At 39.0% G+C, this 22,958-nt stretch overlaps 1 protein-coding gene and 1 non-coding gene across 3 annotated transcripts in view; one reads left to right on the top strand and one right to left on the bottom strand.

Moving 5' to 3' along the window:
- Positions 1–22,958, top strand: part of IQUB (IQ motif and ubiquitin domain containing) — a 78,064-nt gene that overhangs the window by 19,450 nt on the left and 35,656 nt on the right. For both annotated transcript variants that reach the window (XM_069586916.1, XM_069586917.1), the window contains exon 7: positions 7,444–7,654. In XM_069586916.1, coding sequence (XP_069443017.1) covers positions 7,444–7,654 — 211 coding nt within the window. The remainder of the gene's footprint in view (positions 1–7,443; positions 7,655–22,958) is intronic.
- LOC138439882 (U7 small nuclear RNA) lies at positions 4,457–4,519 on the bottom strand. The gene has a single exon (XR_011256826.1). It is a non-coding gene; the product is annotated as a U7 small nuclear RNA (small nuclear RNA).

Genomic DNA, 22,958 nt, shown 5'->3' with positions numbered 1-22,958 from the left:
GTGATATTAAAGGAATAAGAAAATTATAAACATACAGGAACAAAGAATATATGATAAGAGAGAACAGTAAATGTCAGTCGATTTTTTAAAGTTCTATAAAGCAGATGGAGAAGTGTTAACTTGACTTACTTGAGCAGAGAAAGTGAAAATCTAAATGCCTGCCAAGGGGGATGGCATCAAAAACCAAATTAGTTTGCCCCATAGAATCTTGAAAGTGAATTGGAAGTTCTGTGGAAGACAGAAGTGAAATGTGAGCTGTAGACAGAGGGATTGGTTAAAATAAGGAGTAAATTTCCATTTAATAAATTCTTCTATCTTGATTGATTCCTTTCTATATTTTGTTATGTTTATTTTATTCTTGAACTTCTAATACTAAGCTCAATGCTTAGTATTTAGTTTAAATCTTTCTTGTTGTGAAGAAGATTATAGTGTGTTTGACTACTGATATTTTTCTAGTCATTCTTTCCATTCATATCATTTTGCTTTTTATTTATTTATTCTTTTTTGTTTATTACCTTTTTTGATTTGACTTAGTGACTTAGTTTACTTTTTTGATTTGACTAAACTTTTCATTTTTTTGTTCTTTCACAGTTTAGAAGTAGGTACTTTGTTTCTATTTTTTAGTGGCTACTCATAAAGTTTTTAATGCACCTAAAATTTTTGTGAAAAGTGAAAGTGTCGGTTGATCAGTCGTGTCCAACTCTTTGCGACCCCATGGACTACATAGTCTGCCTGGGTCCTCTGTCCGTGAAATTTTCCAGGCAAGAATACTGGAGTGGGTAGCCATTCCCTTCTCCAGGGCATCTTCTCAACACAGGATCAAACCCAGGTCTCCTGTATTACAGGCAGATTCTTTACCATCTGAGCCACCAGGGAAGCCCCAATTTTTTATACCAGATGCATATTTAATCAGGCTGTATATTTTTTTCCATGAATAAGTCAAGGACCCTAGCTGGCTTTTTTTCATTTCTTTATCCTTCTCCTTCACTCTTCCATTCAGTGAGGATTTGATATTGGAATTACAATTGTATATATATCATTGTAATTTACAATATAATTATGACTTCAGATTATTCTTATATAATTACATTGATATTATATATGATTTTTTCAAATAATAAAGGTTATAGCCTAAAACCTTTTTTGAAAGTTTTTGTTCACTTCTTTAAATTTTCATCTTCAATTTATTGTTCTTCTTAGTGCATATTTTCTAGTAATTGTTTCAGAGATTATTATGCATTTGAGGTGAACCATGTAAGTCCTATTGAATCAACCTCATTTTGGGTTTTAGTTTGAGTGGGTATAGTAGGTTAGATTCAAACTTATTTTCAGAATTATTTTCTTTTATACTTTTGTAGCAGTTTTTTATTAAAACAGGTACAAAGATAGTGTATCTGATGTAAATGGGATTCTCAGTTCTTTGTTTCCTCTTTGTGGAAGCTTTTAGGATTTTAATCTGTAGGCCTCCCCAATGGCTCAGTGGGTAAAGTATTTGCCTATGATGCAGGAGACACAGGTTTGATTCCTGGGTTAGGAAGAACCCCCAGAAAAGGAAATGGCAACCCATTCAAGTATTCTTGCCTGAAGAATCCCACGGACAGAGGAGCTTGGCGGGCTACCGTCCATGGGGTTTCAAAGAGTTGGATGGATATGACTGAATGAGCACGAACTAATCTTATTGTGATGTGCTTTAGATGTGGTGATGGTTCCTTTCTTCCTGAGTCTATCTTTAGTTTGGTGAAATGTTCTTCCATTATATTTTGAACTATTTCTCTAATCCAACTTTCCTCGTTCTGTCTGAAACCTGTATCAGACATATTTTGGTGTGTCTGCATTTATCTTCCATGTTTCTCGATTTTCCTCCATTCTTTCTAATTTTTACAACCTTTCACCCTGTGTTCTAAAAGATTTTCTTGCCTAAGTTTCTTGCTTACTGATTCCCTCTTTAGTGTAGTTCAGTTCAGTCGCTCAGTTGTGTCCGACTCTTTGAGACCCCATGAATTGCAGCACACCAGGCCTCCCTGTCCATCACCAACTCCTGGAGTTCATTCAAACTCACGTCCATTGAGCCAATGATGCCATCCAGCCATCTCATCCTCTGTCGTCCCCTTTTCCTCCTGCCCCCAATCCCTCCCAGCATCAGGGTCTTTTCCAATGAGTCAACTCTTCGAATGAGGTGGCCACAGTACTGGAGTTTCAGCTTTAGCATCATCCCTTCCAAAGAACACTCAGGGCTGATCTCCTTTAGGATGGACTGGTTGGATCTCCTTGCAGTCCAAGGGACTCTCAAGAGTCTTCTCCAATACCAGAGTCAAAAGCATCAATTCTTCGGCGCTTAGCTTTCTTCACAGTCCAACTCTCACATCCATACATGACCACTGGAAAAACCATAGCCTTGACTAGACAGACCTTTGTTGGCAAAGTAATGTCTCTGCTTTTCAATATGCTATCTAGGTTGGTCATAACTTTCCTTCCAAGGAGTAAGTGTCTTTTAATTTCATGGCTGCAATCACCATCTGCAGTGATTTTGGAGCCCCCAAAATAAAGTCTGACACTGTTTCCACCGTTTCCCCATCTATTTCCTATGAAGTGATGGACCAGATGCCATGATCTTAGTTTGCTGAATGTTGAGCTTTAAGCCAACTTTTTCACTCTCCTCTTTCACTTTCATCAAAAGGCTTCCCTCTTAGACTCCACATATTCTGCAGATTAGCAGAATAAACTTCTATTAATAATTATTGGCTGATACTTATTCTCATTGTAGTAAATCTTTAGCTGGGCTTGAAACTAGAACAGGCTTCCCACGTGACGCTAGTGATAAAGAATCCACCTGCCAGTGTCGGAGACACAAGATACGCGGATTCAGTTGCTGGGTTGGGAAGATCCTCTGGAGGAGGAAATGGCAACCCACTCCAGTATTCTTTCCTGGAGACCGCCATGGACAGAGGAGCCTGGCAGGCTGTAGTCCATGGGGTCACAAAGAATTGGGCGCGACTGAGCACAGCACAGCACAGAAGAGGCTATAATGTTGAAAACTACATTTTACAACCTCTTTTCTATGTTGGTGAAGCCTGGGGAAAGAAATGGGAGTGGAAATGACATGTGCCCACTCTGGATACTGCTCTTGAAGTGATTGGGTTGCAGTTCTTTTGTCTTTTTTCCCTTTCGACAGGCTAGAAGATGATGATAAATTGACCAACCCCTAAAATATGCAAGGAGGAAGCCACCTGCAATATTAACACAGAGCTTCTTACTGGCCCTAAACTGATTGCCAATCCAGGCCTAATCCCTAGATTATCACATGAGAAGGGAAAAACTGTTGTTTAAACAACTGGGTCTTAGTATTTTTAATGAGTTCAATAAGTTTAATAGCCCCCAAGCTAAACCCACTATACTGATTTTTTTTTTTTTAAATTTCAAAAAGTAAACTTTGGTCACAGTCTTTTGTTGCTTCCTTTGTGTTGATTTAGTGGCTTTTTCTTTCCCTCTGAAAATGTTAACTCTGTCTAGTTTGGTCTTGTTTTTTGTTTCATTTTTCTCTTTAAGAATGGTTCTAAGCCTTTGGCAGGCATCAGAACATCTGGAAAATGTGTGAGTATACAGAATCCATGCCTACCCCAGAGTTCCCAATTAAGTAACTCTGGGGTAAGGCCTGAGAATTTTCATTTCTAACAATTTTCTAGTTGCTGCTGCTGCTGGTACTCTGATCACCATACTTTGAGAACCTTCGTTTTAGTGATTCTCTTCCACACAAATGTAATTTCTTCTACATTAAATGAAGAACCTTTTATATTGTTGTTTCCTCTCAAATCTTTGTCTATTCTTGGAGGTGTACTCCAGAGTATTTGAAATTCCTGATGTCCAGTGTGTTATAACATATTTCTTTACTGTAGCCTAACTAACCCCAGTGGCTTTAGGGGATGGGCAAGGCTTAATTCTGGATGGCATCTGGTTTTCTGGAGAGGAGGCTTGTATTCATCCTGGCTGTCACCAGCCTTCTGGGACCCTAACCACTCTTGTGTGTGCTAGTCACTTGGTCGTGTTCAACTCTTGCAACCCCATGGACTGTAGCCCACCAGGCTCCTCTGTCCATGGGATTCTCAAGAATACTGGAGTGGGTAGCCATTCCCTTCACCAGGCGATCTTCCAGACTCAGGGACTGAACTCACGTCTCCTTCATTGCAGGTAGAGTCTTTACCATCCGAAGCACCAGGAAAGCCCACTCTTACTAACTTAGAGGCAAATACCTCCGGTGATCTCTGTCTGAGTTGCTTTAGAGGAGCCTGTCTCTTTTGCATTTATCAAGCAGTCATCTTTTTAGTTACCCTAAGGCCCCTTCTCCTCACAGGATCCACCAATTCTGGGACTGAAACATCTTAGAGACACTTCTGTGTTTTCTAGCTAGCCTCTCCAGTACATAATTAGGCTGTAGATTCCTTCAGTGTTTTCTCTCCATGGCAGATTTTCCAGTACAGAGTGGAAATCCTGCTAGAAAAATTCTGAAAGAGCCGTAACGCTAATTCCTTCTTCAATTTATCCCACTTGTCTCCTTTCTTAAAGGGATGTTTTCACAGTTTCTGTTCTGTTGGAGGACTCCTTCAGTATGATCCAGTGTCTTTACTTATTTCTGCTCCTATAATTTTTATGTAGTTATTAGGGATTAGGATGAGGGGAAAGGATGTGTCAGCCTATTCTCTACTCTCAATCTTTATCTAACCTCTCTATATTCTACCTTTTTTAAAATGAGTTTCAGTTCAGTTCAATCGCTGTCCGACTCTTTGTGACCTCATGAATCTCAGCACGCCAGGCCTCCCTGTCCATCACCATCTCCCGGAGTTCACTCAGACTCACGTCCATCGAGTCGGTGATGCCATCCAGCCATCTCATCCTCTGTCGACCCCTTCTCCTCCTGCCCCCAATCCCTCCCAGCATCAGAGTCTTTTCCAATGAGTCAACTCTTCTCATGAGGTGGCCAAAGTACTGGAGTTTCAGCTTTAGCATCATTCCTTCCAAAGAAATCCCAGGGCTGATCTCCTTAAAAGAGAATGGACTGGTTGGATCTCCTTGCAGTCCAAGGGACTCTCAAGAGTCTTCTCCAGCACCACAGTTCAAAAGCATCAATTCTTCGGTGCTCAGCCTTCTTCACAGTCCAACTCTCACATCCATACATGACCACAGGAAAAACCATAGCCTTGACTAGATGGACCTTAGTTGGCAAACCTAGTAAGTAAAAAACAAAAACTCTCTCACTTATGTCACAAGCTTTTTTAGACTCTAGTACTATACTGTATCTCCAGACATATATATTTTTCTCACAATTTAGTAAATACATGTTTGCTTTGGTGTTTCCACCAAGTGTAACTTATGTGCTGTGTGGCTGCGTGCTAAGTCACTTCGGTTGTGTCTGACTCTTTGCATCCGCATGGACTGTAGCTCGCCAGGCTCCTCTGTCTATGGGATTCTGCAGGCAAGAATACTGGAGTGGGTTGTCGTGCCCTCCCCAGGGGATCTTCCTGACCCAGGGATTGAATGTATGTCTCCCATGTCTCCTGTACTGACAGGTGGTTTCTTTACCACTAGAGCCACCTAGGAAGCCCTGCTATGTGCTTGTTGTTCAGTTGCTCAGTCATGTCTGACTCTGTGACCCCATGGACTGTGGCACACCAGGTCTTCCTGTCCTTCACCATCTTCCAGAGCTTGCTCAAACTCATGTCCATTGAGTTGGTGATGCCATCCAATGATCTTGTCCTCTGTCATCCCCTTCTCCTCCTGCCTTCAATCTTTCCCAGCATCAGGGTCTTTTCCAATGAGTCAGTTCTTTGCATCAGGTGGCCAAAGTATTGGAGTGTCAGCTTCAGCATCAGTCCTTCCAGTGAAGATTCAGAATTGATTTCCTTTAGGACTGCACCATTTTTAAAAGACATGAGCCTAAGCTAATGACAAGAAAAACTAGAAATAAATTAATATTCATAACAAGAGTAGTATTTATTGAGGACCTGTGGTGTACCAGGCTTGAGCTAAGCACTTATGTGCACAATACTGTTGTTATCACTCTTTTGCAGATGAGGGTACTAAATCCGAGATGGCAGGTAACTTACCAAAAATTAACTAACTAGTGAGTAGTAGGAAGAAGGAAGATTTAAACTAATTTTTATTCCAGAGTCTGTGCTCTTAACATCATACTAACTGTCTCCTATGAAGGTATATAAACTGGAAATTTCTGAAAGAGATGGGAATACCAGACCACCTAACCTGCCTCTTGAGAAACCTATATGCAGGTCAGGAAGCAACAGTTAGAACTGGACATGGAACAACAGACTGGTTCCAAATAGGAAAAGGAGTACGTCAAGGCTGTATATTGTCACCCTGCTTATTTAACTTATATGCAGAGTACATCATGAGAAACAATGGACTGGAAGAAACACAAGCTGGAATCAAGATTGCCAAGAGAAATATCAGTAACCTCAGATATGCAGATGACACCACCCTTATGGCAGAACGTGAAGAGGAACTAAAAAGCCTCTTGATGAAAATGAAAGAGGAGAGCGAAAAAGTTGGCTTAAAACTCAACATTCAGAAAACGAAGATCATGGCATCCGGTCCCATCACTTCATGGGAAATAGATGGGGAAACAGTGTCAGACTTTATTTTTTTGGGCTCCAAGATCACTGCAGATGGTGACTGCAGCCATGAAATTAAAAGACGCTTACTCCTTGGAAGAAAAGTTGTGACCAACCTAGATAGTGTATTCAAAAGCAGAGACATTACTTTGCCGACTAAGGTCCATCTAATCAAGGCTATGGTTTTTCCTGTGGTCATGTATGGATGTGAGAGTTGGACTGTGAAGAAGGCTGAGGGCTGAAGAATTGATGCTTTTGAACTGTGGTGTTGGAGAAGACTCTTGAGAGTCCCTTGGACTGCAAGGAGATCCAACCAGTCCATTCTGAAGGAGATCAACCCTGGGATTTCTTTGAAAGGAATGATGCTAAAGCTGAAGCTCCAGTACTTTGGCCACCTCATGAGAAGAGTTGACTCATTGGAAAAGACTCTGATGCTTGGAGGGATTGGGGGCAGGAGGAGAAAGGGACGACAGAGGATGAGATGGCTGGATGGCATCAGGGACTTGATGGACGTGAGCGTGAGTGAACTCCGGGAGATGGTGATGGACAGGGAGGCCTGGTGTGCTGCGATTCATGGGGTCGCAAAGAGTCGGACACGACTGAGCAACTGAACTGAACTGATGAAGGTATACTTGCTACTAGATTTCAAAGTCAGATAGCTGTTGTATTTCTGTTAGAATGTATGTGAGAATTTATGGCATAGAGCTAAAGCTGGACACTCAGTATTTTTTAGTACTTGTTGAATTGCAATAGAAATAATCATTGTTTCTTTCCCTTGTCTAATAAGGTTGACCACATTTTATTTTCTTTAATTTAACTGTAGATAATCGTGATACAGACTTACTACAGACGATGGCATGCTAAAGTTGTGGTAGAGGATTTAAGAAGACAGAAAATGTTCAGGTTGCAATGGGAAGCAGAGGAAGAACACAGGAAGATAAGAGAAAAAAAAGAGTGGATGAAACTGGATTATTACCGGAGGCATAATCCTCAAACAAAAGAAGATTTTGAACTTCTTTATAATGCACTAGAACGTAAGTTTGAAATAGTCTTTGCATAAAATATTAATTTTTTATTAGTAGGAGAAACAAGTTTACTAAAGACAAAAGGAAGACCTTGTTATTTTAAGAAGTTGTCTGGGGAATCTGGACTAGAAAATTTTAAAATATGAATAGTGTCTTAGATTTGGGACAGGAATTAAGGCCAGAGTAAAATTGAAAATGCTTTAATATTAACAACAGGTAAATAAACTATTCAGTTTTAGTGTATTATCTCATTTGATCCTTATCCCTGTGAGATAGAAAGTATTGTCCAGTCTGATTGTCTTAATGGTCTTAGAAATCTGTGAACTCAGAGTTGGACTGTCTTGAACCCCTCAGTCCAGCATCCTGCCTCTGATTCTCCTCTTTAGAGGAGATACCTTTTCTATTCCCCTCTACAATGATTATAAATATTAATATATGTGTGTGTATACACATACATAGGACTTCCTAGGTGGCAGTAACAGTAGGAAACTACCTGCAGTGAAGGAGATGTAAGAGACACGAGTTTGAGTCCTGTGATGTGAAGAAGTCCTGGAGGAGGGCATGACAACCCACTCCAGTATTCTTGCCTGGAGAATCCCATGGACTGAGGAGCCTGGCGGGTAACAGTCCATAAGGTCGCAGAGAGTCGGACACAACCGAAGCAACAAAGCACACACACACACACACACACACACACACACGCACACACACACACATATGTATTCTCTGCACTTTGGATTTTTATGGCTTATTTCTTCCACAGGATGTGTGCTAGTCATTGACACAGTTAAAAAGCCTCAGTTATTTGTACAAGCCAATCACTCCCTACTTTGGGCAAGATACACTATTTTTCTTGAAGCCTTTTCTCAGTGCCCAGCTTCTAATCTCTTCTAATCATCTTAAATGTCACCTACACAAAGGCTTCTGTGACAGACAATGCATCTTGGATATCCAAATTATTATATCATGGTTCTCACTGCACCCCCAATTTTACTTTATAATACCACAATTAGTAACAGTACATTTTTAATGTTAATTTTTACCACTGGATTGTCAGCTCCATAAGCAAATGACTCATTTATTTTTTGGATGATCTCTTTTTTTGTACTTACCTCAACAAATATTGGTAGAATGATTAAATGAATGAACGAGGGGGAACACAAGGATGTAGCAACTCAGCTGTCTCTAGCTTCTCCTTTCCCAGCAGTACCTCTAAAGTGGAAGTAACCAGAAGAGTTATTTATTACCTTAGATACTAGAAAGTAATGTTGCTCTCTTGGGATAACAGATAAGAATTTAAAAAATTAAAAATAGCCACAGTTTTTTTTTTTTAGTTGAACACAACCTTTTTATCCAAAGAAATAATAGTCTTTGACATCTCTGTAATTGCTCATAACACTAACTTCAAGCAACTTTTCATACTGTCACTTTGTTTCTTTATATACTGTGTGCTTGTGGATGTCATTTCGTGTTCTGTTACTCATGTCATCCTTTCCTTTCTAATCGAATACAATTTTAGGTGTCAGAGGTTGAGTCTATTTAAGTAGCTCTATGATACTGTGCTGTTTCCTGAAGATGAAACAATTAAACACCAGGTTTAACAAAGCAATAGTATTAATACATCTGTCTTTTTTATAACATGCAAAATTGAATGGCTTTGGGAATGTGACAGTATTTGGAGGTAACAGTTAAACTTGTTCCTGAGGTTTCTGTGTCTGCTTTCCCTTTCTCCTAATCACTGACCTCTGCAAATACTGCTTTATTTTAAATGTCACTTCTATTTCCATCTTCTCTCAGATGAAAGCAAAGTTTGTTTCTTAGTGTTAATAGTTAAATAGTGAGCACTGCTTGCAAGTTGTCTGTGAAAGGTCTTATTGACAAGTATAAAAGTAAAGTTGTATTATAGCAGGGCTCTATTTGAATAATATTCTGAATTTATAAGGATAGACCAAAAGGTATCATTGTTATCTTGTTTGGTTAACAGGCAACTGTGTAAACTAGTGGAAAATATGCTTAATGAGATTCTACCATTTCTACTTATTAATGGTATTTACTTGGACGAGTTACTCCTTTCTACTAAGCCTCAGTTTCTTTATCTATAAAAGGACTTAATAATTTCTGGCATATCTACTTCAGAGGGCTTTAAAAGTGAAAAATACAAAATATTACATTTATGAGAGTACTTAAAAAATACGAAGATATATGCATCTGTAAGTTACTGTTATACAGTAAATAATTTTATATAAATTATCTAAATTAAAGAAGAATAGAGATATGCTAAAATTGCAACCCTCTCCAGCATTCTTGCCTGGAGAATCCCATGGATAGAGGAGCCTGGCGGGCTATAGTCGATGGGGTTGCAAGAGTTGGACACGACTTAGATGATTTATGTGGAAGAAAATGAAAATGGAATTTCTTACACAAAAAGAGACATCTTTTAGTTTTCTTCTAGGCCTAAAATTCTGAATAAGAACTTTAAGAATAATAATGTTAAAGTTCTGCTTTTGGGGGGGAATTAAAATTCTGGTTCACAAACTAATTTATAATAATTTCATTCTATATTCTTTATATTCTTTACTCTGGTCTTTGAAACTGTTGCCCTCTTGTGGTTCATAGTAACAATTGCATAGTTTTGTAAAATTGATATCAAAGTTTAACTTTTCTCCAGATAACCTGTTCCTCAGTAATAAAAGCAAAATAAGTCAATTTAGGAGAATGGTTTTAACTATGTAAGTTAATATGCTATATCAAAGACAAGACTATCTTCGGGCAACGTTTGATTTTTATGTCTTTTTTTTTATACATATATAGCAGTATGCTGAGGGTGACTTCTTTTGTTATCTAAACTGTTACTGTTATCTCAGTAACAGTAGATGACTTGTAGATATCAGCCTGAGGAAATTAACAGCATGGCTTGTGCTCAGAGATCTTTCCCTTGCCCTGTGACTCTGTACATACTGTTCTCTTAACTGTCCATGTCCGTACTTTAGGGCACCAGATAGGACCTTGCTCATTAGGTCTAGGCAATGTTTGTTGAATTGACTCTTCTACCCTTTGGTGATAGAAGCAAGGTCCGATGCTGTAAAGAGCAATATTGCATAGGAACCTGGATGTTAGGTCCACGAATCAACACAAATTGGAAGTGGTCAAACAGAAGATGGCAAGAGTGAGCATCAACATTCTATGAATCCGTGAACTAAAATGGACTGGAATGGGTGAATTAACTCAGATGACCATTGTATTTACTACTGTGGGCAGAAATCCCTTAGAAGAAATGGAGTAGCCATCATAGTCAACAAAAGAGTCTGAAATGCAGTATTTGGATGCAATCTCAAAACGACAGAATGCTCTCTGTTCATTTCCAAGGCAAACCATTCAGTATCAGGGTAATCCAAGTCTATGCCCCAACCAGTAACGCTGAAGAAGCTGAAGTTGAATGGTTCTATTAAGACCTACCAGGCCTTTTAGAATTAACACCCCCAAAAGATGTCCTTTTCATTATAGGGGACTGGAATGCAAAAGTAGGAGTCAAGAAACACCTGGAGTAACAGGCAGATTTGGCCTTGGAATGCGGAATGAAGCAGGGAAAAGGCTAGTAGAGTTTTGCCAAGAGAACACACTGGTCATAGCAGACACCCTCTTCCAACAACACAAGAGAAAACTCTACACATGGACATCACCAGATGGCCAGCACTGAAATCAGACTGATGATATTATTTGCAACCAGAGATGAAGAAGCTCTATACAGTCAGTGAAAACAAGACCGGGAACTGACTGTGGCCCAGATCATGAACTGCTTATTACCAAATTCAGACTGAAATAGAAGAAAGTGGGGAAAACCACTAGACCATTCAGGTATGACCTCAATCAAATCCCTTATGATTATACAATGGAAGTGAGAAATAGATCTAAGGGACTAGATCTGATAGATAGAGTGCCTGATGAACTATGGACGGAGGTTCATGACATTGTACAGGAGACAGGGATCAAGACCATCCCCATGGAACAGAAATGCAAAAAAGCAAAATGGCTGTCTGAGGAGGACTTACAAATAGCTGTGAAAAGAAGAGAAGCAAAAAGCAAAGGAAAATGGGAAGATATAAACATCTGAATGCAGAGTTCCAAAGAATAGCAAGGAGAGATAAGAAAACCTTCCTCAGCGATCAATGCAAAGAAAAAGAGGAAAACAACAGAGTGGGAAAGGCTAGAGATCTCTTCAGAAAATTAGAGATACCAAGGGAACATTTCATGCAAGGATGGGCTCGATAAAGGATAGAAATGGTATGGACGTAACAGAAGCAGAAGATATTAAGAGGTGGCAAGAATACACAAGAACTGTACAAAAAAGATCTTCATGACCTAGATAATCATGATGGTGTGATCACTCACCTAGAACCAGACATCCTGGAATATGAAGTCAAGTGGACCTTAGAAAGCATCACTATGAGCAAAGCTAGTGGAGGTGATGGCATTCCATTTGAACTATTTCAAATCCTGAAAGATGATGCTGTGAAAGTGCTGCACTCAACACGCCAGCAAATTTGGAAAATTTGGCCTCAGCAGTGGCCACAGGACTGGAAAAGGTCAGTTTTCATTCCAATCCCAAAGAAAGGCAATGCCAAAGAATGCTCAAACTACCGCACAATTGCACTCATCTCACACGCTAGTAAAGTAATGCTCAAAATTCTCCAACCCAGGCTTCAGCAATAGGTGAACTGTGAACTTCCAGATGTTCTAGCTGGTTTTAGAAAAGGCACAGGAACCAGAGATCAAATTGCCAGCATCCACTAGATCATCAAAAAAGCAAGAGAGTTCCAGAAAAACATCTATTTCTGCTTTATTGACTATGCTAAAGCCTTTGACTATGTGGATCACGACAAACTGTGGAAAATTCTTCAAGAGATGGGACTACCAGACCACCTGACCTGCCTCTTGAGAAATCTGTATACAGGTCAGGTAACAACAGCTAGAACTGGACCTTGAAAAACAGACTGGTTCCAAATAGGGAGAGCAGTACATCAAGGCTGTATGTTGTCACCGTGCTTATTTAACTTATATGCAGAGTACGTCATGAGAAACATTGGGCTGGATGTAGCACAAGCTGGAATCAAGATTGCTGGGAAAAATATCCATTACCTGAGATATGCAGATGACTCCACGCTTATGGCAGAAAGTGAAGAACTAAAGAGCCTTTTGATGAAAGTGAAAGAGGAGAGTGAAAAAGTTGGCATAAAGCTCAACATTCAGAAAACTAAGATCATGGCATCCGGTCCCATCACTTCATGGCAAATAGATAGGGAAACAGTGGAAATAGTGGATGACTTCATTTTTGGGGGCTCCAAAATCACTGCAGATGGTGATTGCAGCCATGAAATTAAAAGACACTTACTCCTTGGAAGAAAAGTTATGATCAACCTAGACAGCATATTAAGAAGCAGAGACATTACTTTGCCAACAAAGGTCCATCTAGTCAAGGCTATGGTTTTTCCACTAGTCATGTATGGATGTGAGAGTTGGACTATGAAGAAAGTTGAGCGCAGAAGAATTGATGCTTTTGAACTGTGGTGTTAGAGAAGACTCTGGAGAGTCCCTTGGACTGCAAGGGATCCACCCAGTCCATCTTAAAGGAGATCAGTCCTGATTGTTCATTGGAAGGACTGATGTTGAAACTGAAATTCCAATACCTTGGCCACCTGCTGTGAAGAGCTGACTCATTTAAAAAGACCGTGATGCTGGGAAAGATTGAGGGCAGGAGGAGAAGGGGACAACAGAGGATGAGATGGCTAGATGGCATTACCGATTCAATGGACATGAGTTTGGGTAAACTCCGGGAGTTGGTGATGGACAGGGAGGCCTGGTGTGCTGCAGTCAATGGGGTTGCAAAGAGTTGGACACAGCTGAGCGACTGAACTGAACTGAAGTGACCCTTTGTTTTGTTTGAACTTGTGCTAATGGTGTTCTCTTTTTTAATTATTACCTCTTAATCTCAAGGTCCCTTGACTTCTAGCCTCTGGCGACTCCATGGGCTCCATCCATTGACAGATCTGACCCTGGGATTCAATATGACTCTTTCTTGGTTCTTTCCATTCAGGGTTCCAGTTTGTCATGAGAAATTTAAAAGCAAATGCATAGAAATTGCCAGTGATGGGGACAATATTGTATATTCTGCTGTTTCTTGCTTGAAAATAGCAAGTTAATTCTATATCAGAAATTTTAGAGTGTGTATGGACTTTATATTTTATTACTGCCCTTTCATTTTATAGTTAAACTTGAGACCGGGGAAGATAATTGCATTCTTTCAAATGAACCAGTTGCTTTAATATCTTTTTCTTTGAGAATACTGGAGGTTACTGACATCTGTTATGGGCTGCATTGTGTTCCCCTCAAATTCAAATGTTGAAGCTCTATCTTCAGTCCTCAGAATGTGACAATATTTGGAACTAGGTTCTTTAAAGAACTAATGAAGAAAAAGCGGGGTCGTATGGGACTCAGATCCAGTATGACTTTAAGAAGAGGCCATAAGGACACGTTTGCACAGAGGGATGACTGTGTGGAGACACTGGAGGAAGGTGCCCGTTTATGAACCTGGGAGCGAGGCCCTCAGGAGAGACTGATTTAGCCGTCACCTTGATCTTGTACTCCTATCCCTCAGAACTGTGAGAAAATAAATTTCTGTTCTTTAAGCTACCCAGACTGTGGTACTTTGTTATGACAGCCCTAGCAAACTAATGCAGGATTCCAATTTCTTTGTTTGTTTGCTTTTCTTATCATTCCCAGGGAGCAAATATTTTATAAGACTAGGAAGACTCTCTCATCTTTCTCATTGTCTTCTGTGTATAGTTCTAGAAACTGTCAAATCAGTTATAAAATCAGCTTTTTATAGCTGTTCCTGGTTCCTGTGTTTTTCTGTTCCTTATTGGTAGTTGAGTTATAGTATTTTTCTGATGCCATGTTTTAAGCTTTACATGGAGGTTGTTCATCTAATAGAGAATTTTATTGGAAATAAGATCCATTATTTTCATAGTTCTAATTAGCCTCATTGGGTTGTTTCTTTTTTTAAAGTCATACTAATAATTTAAACAAAATGTAAAATCTGAATATATATGGATATAAAAGTATTTGATAACATATATATATATATGTATAGATATATATATGTATAGATTCACCTAGTTAATCTAACTGACCAGCATATTGCTTTTTGAGGTTGGCAAAATAGTTTAAATAATATTCTAGTGGCTTAAATATATTACCAGTACCAAAAATTTCTAATGTAAAACTAGGAAGTAAAATATGCTTACTAATACCATTCAATTTTTATTTGCTTTCTGGGAACATCCATATAATCCCATGAGGTAAATATTCTCAGTTATTTCCACAAGCAAGCAATTTTCATCTTTATTCATATACTGCCTTTTAGTATATAGATATTGTCAAATTTTAAAATTTTTTGGTTGGTAAAATTACTCTTAAAAACTACTGGTAAAAACTACTCATCAATCATGGATTTTCTGGACTTCATAAGATAATTTAGTTCTTAAATTTACAACCCTTTTGCTGAATACAATTTAGCTTTTAAATTCACAAATAGACCAAGCTGTACAGTATCTGAATAATGTATTCCTGGTAAAGGACAGAATGGATTCTTATAAAGAGCATGACTGACAAGTCTTTGACCTTAGCAGGATGATTTCAAATTGAAATTTGAGAGGAGGAAGAAATAATCTGACAAAACTGTAAACTGGATATCATGAAAGTTAGTGGTTTTAACAGAAGAGGGCCAGAAACAACACTTAACGGCTTCAGATACTTAACCTTTCGATGCAGAGACTAGTGTTAAAAGTAAACCTAAACTTTTAATGAAAGGAAAGTGTAAATTCTAATTATGTAAGTTATATATAAATGTAATGTATTCCGAAATAACCTTGCAATGCAACGTGAGTAATAATCATGCTTGGAATGTAACAACTGAGAGTACACTGTACTTAATTGAATTGTATGTAATAGAATGTAAGAGGAAGTAACCTTATGTCAAAGGATATTTACCCAAAGGAAGTCTTTAAACCTAATGATGAAAAATGATAGGCTTTTGGGTAAAGATAACTGAAATGAAAAGCAAAAATTCTGTCCCAGTAGAAGGATTTTATGGTCTTTCCAATGAGCGACAGGCAAAGAGACATGTTCACTTCTTTGAGAAGGCATTATACCTTTCTCACTTTTGTATGTACCATCAAACCTTATAAGGTTCCTTTCAGATAATAACTGTTCAGAAATTACTGTTGAGTATTTTGAATTGGCAAGGAAGTGATAGGATTTAGGCAAGTATAATACCTGATCAGGGAACTAGGCTTTTGAAGTTCAGAGAAAAAATAGGTTTGAATCTATGGCCAGAGTGCAGTTCATGAGATTCTGAAGCTTCATCATTCTGACAATAAAGTAATAAATCATCTCTATGTAAATAGAAAGAATTGCATGTTAGCAAGGAGATTATATACTTTTTAAATTAGTTATTACAATAAATCAAAAGAATGTCTGGAGGTCCTAAAGATCTTACTAGACCCACTCCCATAATTTACATTTTAAGATAACAGGATTAGCCAGAAGGTTTTCAGGAAGGAGAAACTGTCCTCAAGCAGGATACATTGTTGTTATATAATCCCAGAAGAGTACAGTCTCTCAGTCATGTCCAACTCTTTGTGACCCCGTGAATCGCAGCACGCCGGGCCTCCTTGTCCATCACCAGCTCCCAGAACTTAACCAAACTGATGTCCATCGAGTCGGTAATGCCATCCAGCCATCTCATCCTCTGTCGTCCCCTTCTCCTCTTGCCCCCAATCCCTCCCAGCATCAGGGTCTTTTCCAATGAGTCAACTCTTTGCTTGAGATGGCCAAAGTATTGGAGTTTCAGCTTCAGCATCAGTCCTTCCAAAGAACACGCAAGACTGATCTCCTTTAGGACGGACTGGTAGGGTCTCCTTGCAGTCCAAGGGACTCTCAAGAGTCTTCTCCAACACCACAGTTCAAAAGAATCAATTCTTCAGCGCTCAGCCTTCTTCACAGTCCAACTCTCACATCCATACATGACCATTGGAAAAACCATAGCCTTGACTAGATGGACCTTTGTTGGCAAAGTAACGTCTCTGCTTCTGAATATGCTGTCTAGGTTGATCATACTTTTCCTTCCAAGGAGTAAGTATCTTTTAATTTCATGGCTGCAGTCATCATCTGCAATGATTTTGAAGCCCCCCAAAAATAAAATCTGACACTGTTTCCACTGTTTCCCCATCTATTTCCCATGAAGTGATGGGACAAGATGCCATGATCTTAGTTTTCTGAATGTTGAGCTTTAAGCCAACTTTTTCACTCTCCTCTTTCACTTTCATCAAGAGGCTCTTTAGTTCTTCTTCACTTTCTGCCATAAGGGTGGTGTCATCTGCATATCTGAGGTTATTGATATTTCTCCCAGCAATCTTGATTCCAGCTTGTGCTACATCCAGCCCAGCGTTTCTCATGATGTACTCTGCATAGAAGTTAAATAAGCACGGTGACAATATACAGCCTTGACGTACTCCTTTTCCTATTTGGAACCAGTCTGTTGTTCCATGTCCAGTTCTAATTGTTGCTTCCTGACCTGCATATAGGTTTCTCAAGAGGCAGGTCAGGTAGTCTTATATTCCCATCTCTTGAAGAATTTTCCACAGTTTATTGGGATCCACACAATCAAAGGCTTTGGCTCAGTCAATAAAGCAAAAATCAATGTTTTTCTGAAACTCTCTTGCTTTTTCGATGATCCAGTGGATGTTGGCAATTTGATCTCTGGTTCCTCTGCCTTTTCTAAAACCAGCTTGAACATCTGGAAGTTCATGGTTCAAGTATTGCTAAAGCCTGGCTTGGAGAATTTTGAGCATGACTTTACTAGCGTGTGAGATGAGTGCAATTGTGCGGTAGTTTGAGCATTCTATGGCATTGCCTTTCTTTGGGATTGGAATGAAAACTGACCTTTTCCAGTCCTATGGCCACTGCTGAGTTTTCCAAATATGCTGGCATATTGAGAGCAGCACTTTCACAGCATCATCTTTCAGGATTTGAAATAGTTCAACTGGAATGCCATCCCCTCCACTAGCTTTGTTTGTAATGATGCTTTCTGAGGCCCACTTGACTTCACATTCCAGAATGTCTGGCTCTAGGTGAGTGATCACACCATTGTTATTATTTTGGTCATGAAGATCTTTTTTGTACAGTTCTGTGTATTCTTGACACCTCTTCTTAATATCTTCTGCTTCTGTTAGGTCCATACCATTTCTGTCCTTTATCGAGCCTATCTTTACATAAAATGTTCCCTTGGTATCTATAATTTTCTTGAAGTGATTGCTAGTCTTTCCCATTCTGTTATTTTCCTGTATTTCTTTGCATTGATTTCTGAGGAAGGTTTTCTTATCTCTCCTTGCTATTCTTTGGAACTCTGCATTTAGATGCTTATATCTCTCCTTTCCTCCTTTGCTTTTTGCTTCTTTTCTTTTCACAGCTATTTGTAAGGCCTCCCCAGACAGCCATTTTACTTTTTTGCATTTCTGTTCCACGGGGATGGTCTTGATCCCTGTCTCCTATAAAATGTCACGAACCTCCGTCCATAGTTCATCAGGCACTCTGTGTATCAGATCTAGTCCCTTAAATCTATTTCTCACTTCCACTATGTAATCATAAGGGATTTGATTTAGGTCATACCTGAACCTACTTTCTTCAATTTTAGTCTGAATTTGGTAATAAAGAGTTCATGATCTGAGTCACAGTCAGCTCCTGGTCTTCTTTTTGCTGACTGTGTAGTGCTTCTCCATCTTTGGCTGCAAAGAATATAATCAATATGATTTCGGTGTTGACCATCTGGTGATGTCCATGTATGTGTAGAGTCTTCTCTTGTGTTGTTGGAAGAGAGTGTTTGCTATGACCAGTGCATTCTCTTGGCAAAACTCTATTAACCTTTGATCTGCTTCATTCTGTACTCCAAGGCCTAATTTGCCTATTACTCCAGGTGTTTCTTGACTTCCTACTTTTGCATTCCAGTCCCCTATAGTGAAAAGGACATCTTTTTTGGGTGTTAGTTCTAAAAGATCTTATAGGTCTTCATAGAACCTTTCAACTTCAGCTTCTTCAGTGTTACTTGTTGGGGCATAGGCTTGGAAAGTAAAATTGAAGTAGCTCAGTCATGTCCGACTCTTTGTGACCCCATGGACTGTAGCCTGCCAGGCTTGTCCCTCCATGGGATTCTCCACGCAAGAATACTGGAGTGGGTCGCCATTTCCTTCTCCAGAGGATCTTCCCAACCCAGGGATCAAACCTGGATCTCCTGCATTGCAGGCAGACACTTTAACCTCTGAGCCACTCAGGTGGGTAGCCTTTCCCTTCTCCAGGGGATCTTCCCATCTCAGGGTTTGAACCCAGGTCTCCCATATTGCAGGCGGATTCTTTCCCAGCTGAGCCACCAGGGAGGCCCATAGACTTGGATTATCGTGGTATTGAATAGTTTGCCTTGGAAATGAACAGAGACATTCTGTCGTTTTTGAGATTGCATCCATGTACTGCATTTTGGACTCTCTTGTTGACTATGATGGCTACTCCATTTCTTCTAAGGGATTCCTGCCCGCAGTAGTAGATATAATGGTCATCTGAGTTAAATTAAACCATTCCAGTTTATTTTAGTTTGCGGATTCATAGAATGTCGACGTTCACTCTTGCCATCTCCTGTTTGACCACTTCAAATATGCCTTGATTCATGGACCTAACATTCATGGGCCTAACATGGACCTAACATATAATCCTTAGTACAGAGTTTAAACTGAGTTGTTTGTTGTGTAATCATCAGTTCAGGGTTTAAAGGAAAAAGTTTTATGTGACTAAGACTAAGGAATGTAGAGATAAAAAAAAGAAAAAGTTTGTCCTTTCTTCCTGCTTGTGAATTCCAGACCCCTATCTTCTCCTTGAGAATCCCAGACCCCTCTCTCCTCGGGGACCCCCAGACTTCTTATCAGCCTGGCTAGGAATTGACTCTCTCACCATCCTCCCTGCCCCAATTCACAATGTTCAGGTGCCTGATTTAAATTTGTGCTGTGCTGTGCTTAGTTGCTCAGTCATGTCCAACTCTTTGAATCCCCATGGACTGTAGCCCACCAGGTACTTCTGTCCATGGGATTCTCCAGGCAAGAACACTGCAGTGGGTTGCCATGCCCTCCTCCAGGGGATCTTCCACATTGCAGGTGGATTCTTTATCGTCTGAACCGCTGGGGAAGCCCGATTTATATTTGAGGCTTAATTATATAAAATCCTCCCAAATTGACCTTTTGCAATTTTTATTTCACCCCATGCATTGTGATACGTAGTGCTTTATTTTATTTTTTTTTAATATTGCCTTAGAGTTCTCTAGGCAAGAATACTGAAATGCGTAGCAATCCCTTCTCCAGGGAATCTTCCTGACCCAAGGATCCAACCTGGGTCTCCTGTTTTGTAGGCAGATTTTACTGTCTCAGCCACCAGAGAAGCCCCTTTATTTCCATAATGGTTGATAATCATAGCTTTTTTTGATTAAGTATTATTTTTGATAGAATTTCTTACATTTCTAAGCAGATAGGAATATATTTCTTTTTTAAACTTTGTTATTAATTGTAGTTGAATTGCACTGTGTCCAAAAAAATGCAGTGTTTGTCATTTCTGATTTTGGGGGTTTATGTTTTCTTCCATTCCTACTCCTAGAATTTATTTCTTCTTGTTGTTCAGAGTCGTGTCTGACTCTTTGTGACCCTTTGGACTGCAGCACATCAGGCTTCCTTGTTCTTCACTATCTCCTGGAGTTTGCTCAAACTCATATCCATTGTGTTGATGATGTCATCCAACCACCTCATCCTCTATTGCCCCTTCTCCTCCTGACATCGGTCTTTTCAGCATCAGGGTCTTTTCCAGTGAGTTGGCTCTTCATATCAGGTGGCCAAAGTATTGGAGCTTCAGCATCAGTCCTTCCAATGAAAATTCAAGGTTGATTTTCTTTAAATTTAGTTAAATTTTTAGAATTTACTTGAATTTATATAAATGCTTCATAGAGCTTTGAAAATAAGATTACTTTCATCTTTGATGTTTAGAGCTTGATGTATATTAATTTCAACTTGTTAATCATACTGTGGCAATTTGATTTTTTTGTTTTGGCAGTTTGATTTTTAACTCTTTATTTGACTCTCATAGATTAACTCATTTATATTCTGTTTATATAAAATAAAATATACTCACCACAGTAGTGTTTATAACTGATAGAAGTTTTGCTTTATATGGCTTGATGGGCTGTGATTTTCAGTATAAATATTCATGACGGTCATCATAAAATTGATGAAAGTCATACCTTTCATCATAAAATTATCTTCTCCAAGGTTTGAATTTTTAGTCTTTTCCCTCCTATTTTCAAAATAATATAGCTGCATCTGTTTTTTTGTTGTTGTTCATATTTATCATCCTTTTGTGCTTAACCTTAGTCTTTGGCATCACTTTAAGTGTACCTTTGGAAAATATTATGTCATTGGATTTAAAAAAATATATAACATTTTATTTTTAGTCAAAAATTGAGCCGTTTCATAGTTTTAAATGTAACCATTATGCCTGATTTGCTTCTCTCATCTTGCTTTATGCATTTTTTTTCTAATTTTTGGGTCTTTTTCTGCACAAACATTTATGATTGTTAATATTTTCTGCAATGATTTGAAATGTAAGCATTCTTTTTTTATTTCTTCTTAAAAGTTTGTCAAAGATGTTCTTAAAAGAGGTAAAAGCTCAGATGGATTTACAGCCCCCCCTTTTCTCTAGTTCTGAGTCCTTGAATTAAGGTTTACTACCTTCTGCTAGAGCGTTCACTTTCTGAGATGAGACAGCAGCTGTTTGAGGGACACTTGTGCCTCCTTGAGTGTCTTCCGGTGGTAGCTGCAACTATGTCTTAAAGAACTTCCCTGAAAGTTTCTACCACATGGATCACACCTCTCTGATTTCTAGTATTGCTTCTAGTCTCTCCTTCTCCTCCCCCTATTTCATATTTCTTGTATCATTTCTAGAAGAACGTAGGAGAGGGCAGCTAGCAGCCTGTATAAAAACCTTCATCTTGTCAGAAACTTGGCATGTCATAGATTAAAAAGAAACTAGACGTGGATGGGACATGAAATTATGTCAAATTATATACAGTTTGAGAAAGGGAAGTGTTTTTGTCTGGAAAAGAGAAAATCTAAGTGGTCTCCGACAGTTATCTTTGGTGCCATGTTGTGCAGAGTAGACTGACTATGTTTTGCCTCACAGGCTAGGACTAGGACCAGGGTGAGCAAATTAAATCTGTCCACACTGCTAGGAGGAGAATCCATCTTATATGGGGACGAGTGTTGAACTGTTTAATTTCTAAAGTTCTTTCCAACACAGTTTTTCCTTTAATGTAACTTTGACATTTTTTGCAATGTTGGATATAAAACAGTTTTCTTCCCCAGATTTAGCATGTATAAGAAATGAATGTAGTGCTTGTTAAAATAAGTATATCTGAGCCCAGAAATTTGATTTGTTTAAGTTTGGGGTAGGATTTAGTACTCTGTGTTTTCTCAGGTTAATTTTAAGTCTATAGCATAATCTTTAGGTAAATTAAGTCTATAAAAATGCTATTATTTGGCATTTTATGATTTATTTTTAGAGTGTATTTCATGTAACACATTCTTTAAAAACATTTTTTTATATTGGAGTATAATTGATTCACAATGTTGTGTGAAAGTCGCTTAGTCGTGTTGGAGTGGGTAGCCTTTCCCTTCTCCAGGGGATCTTCCCAACCCAGGGATTGAAACCAGGTCTCTCAAATTGCAGGCATATTCTTTACCAGCTGAGCCACAAGGGAAGCCCAAGAATATTGGAGTGGGTAGCCTCCCCCTTCTCCAGGGGATCTTCCCAACCCAGGAATCAAACCAGGGTCTCCTGCATTGTAGGCGGATTCTTTACCAACTGAGCTATCAGGGAAGCAATGTTGTGTGAGTTTCAGGTATACAGCAAAGTGATTTATACACACACACACGCATATATATATTCTTTTTCAGATTCTTTTCCCTCTCCCCTATAGATTATTATAGAGTACTGAGTTCAATTACCTCTGCTATGCAGTAGGTCCTTGTTGATTATCTATTTTATATATTGTAGTGTGCAACACATTCTTTGTTGATAATAACTAACACTTGTAGTGTGCAACACATTTTTTATTGATAGTAACCATCATTATGCACAAAGCTGGTGGAATTTATGGAATTCTAGTTGAGCTATT

Source organism: Ovis canadensis, chromosome 4 (assembly GCF_042477335.2).
Source record: "Ovis canadensis isolate MfBH-ARS-UI-01 breed Bighorn chromosome 4, ARS-UI_OviCan_v2, whole genome shotgun sequence".
In the NCBI taxonomy this organism is placed as follows: Eukaryota; Metazoa; Chordata; class Mammalia; order Artiodactyla; family Bovidae; genus Ovis; species Ovis canadensis.
This window is presented reverse-complemented; position numbering and strand designations above follow the sequence as displayed.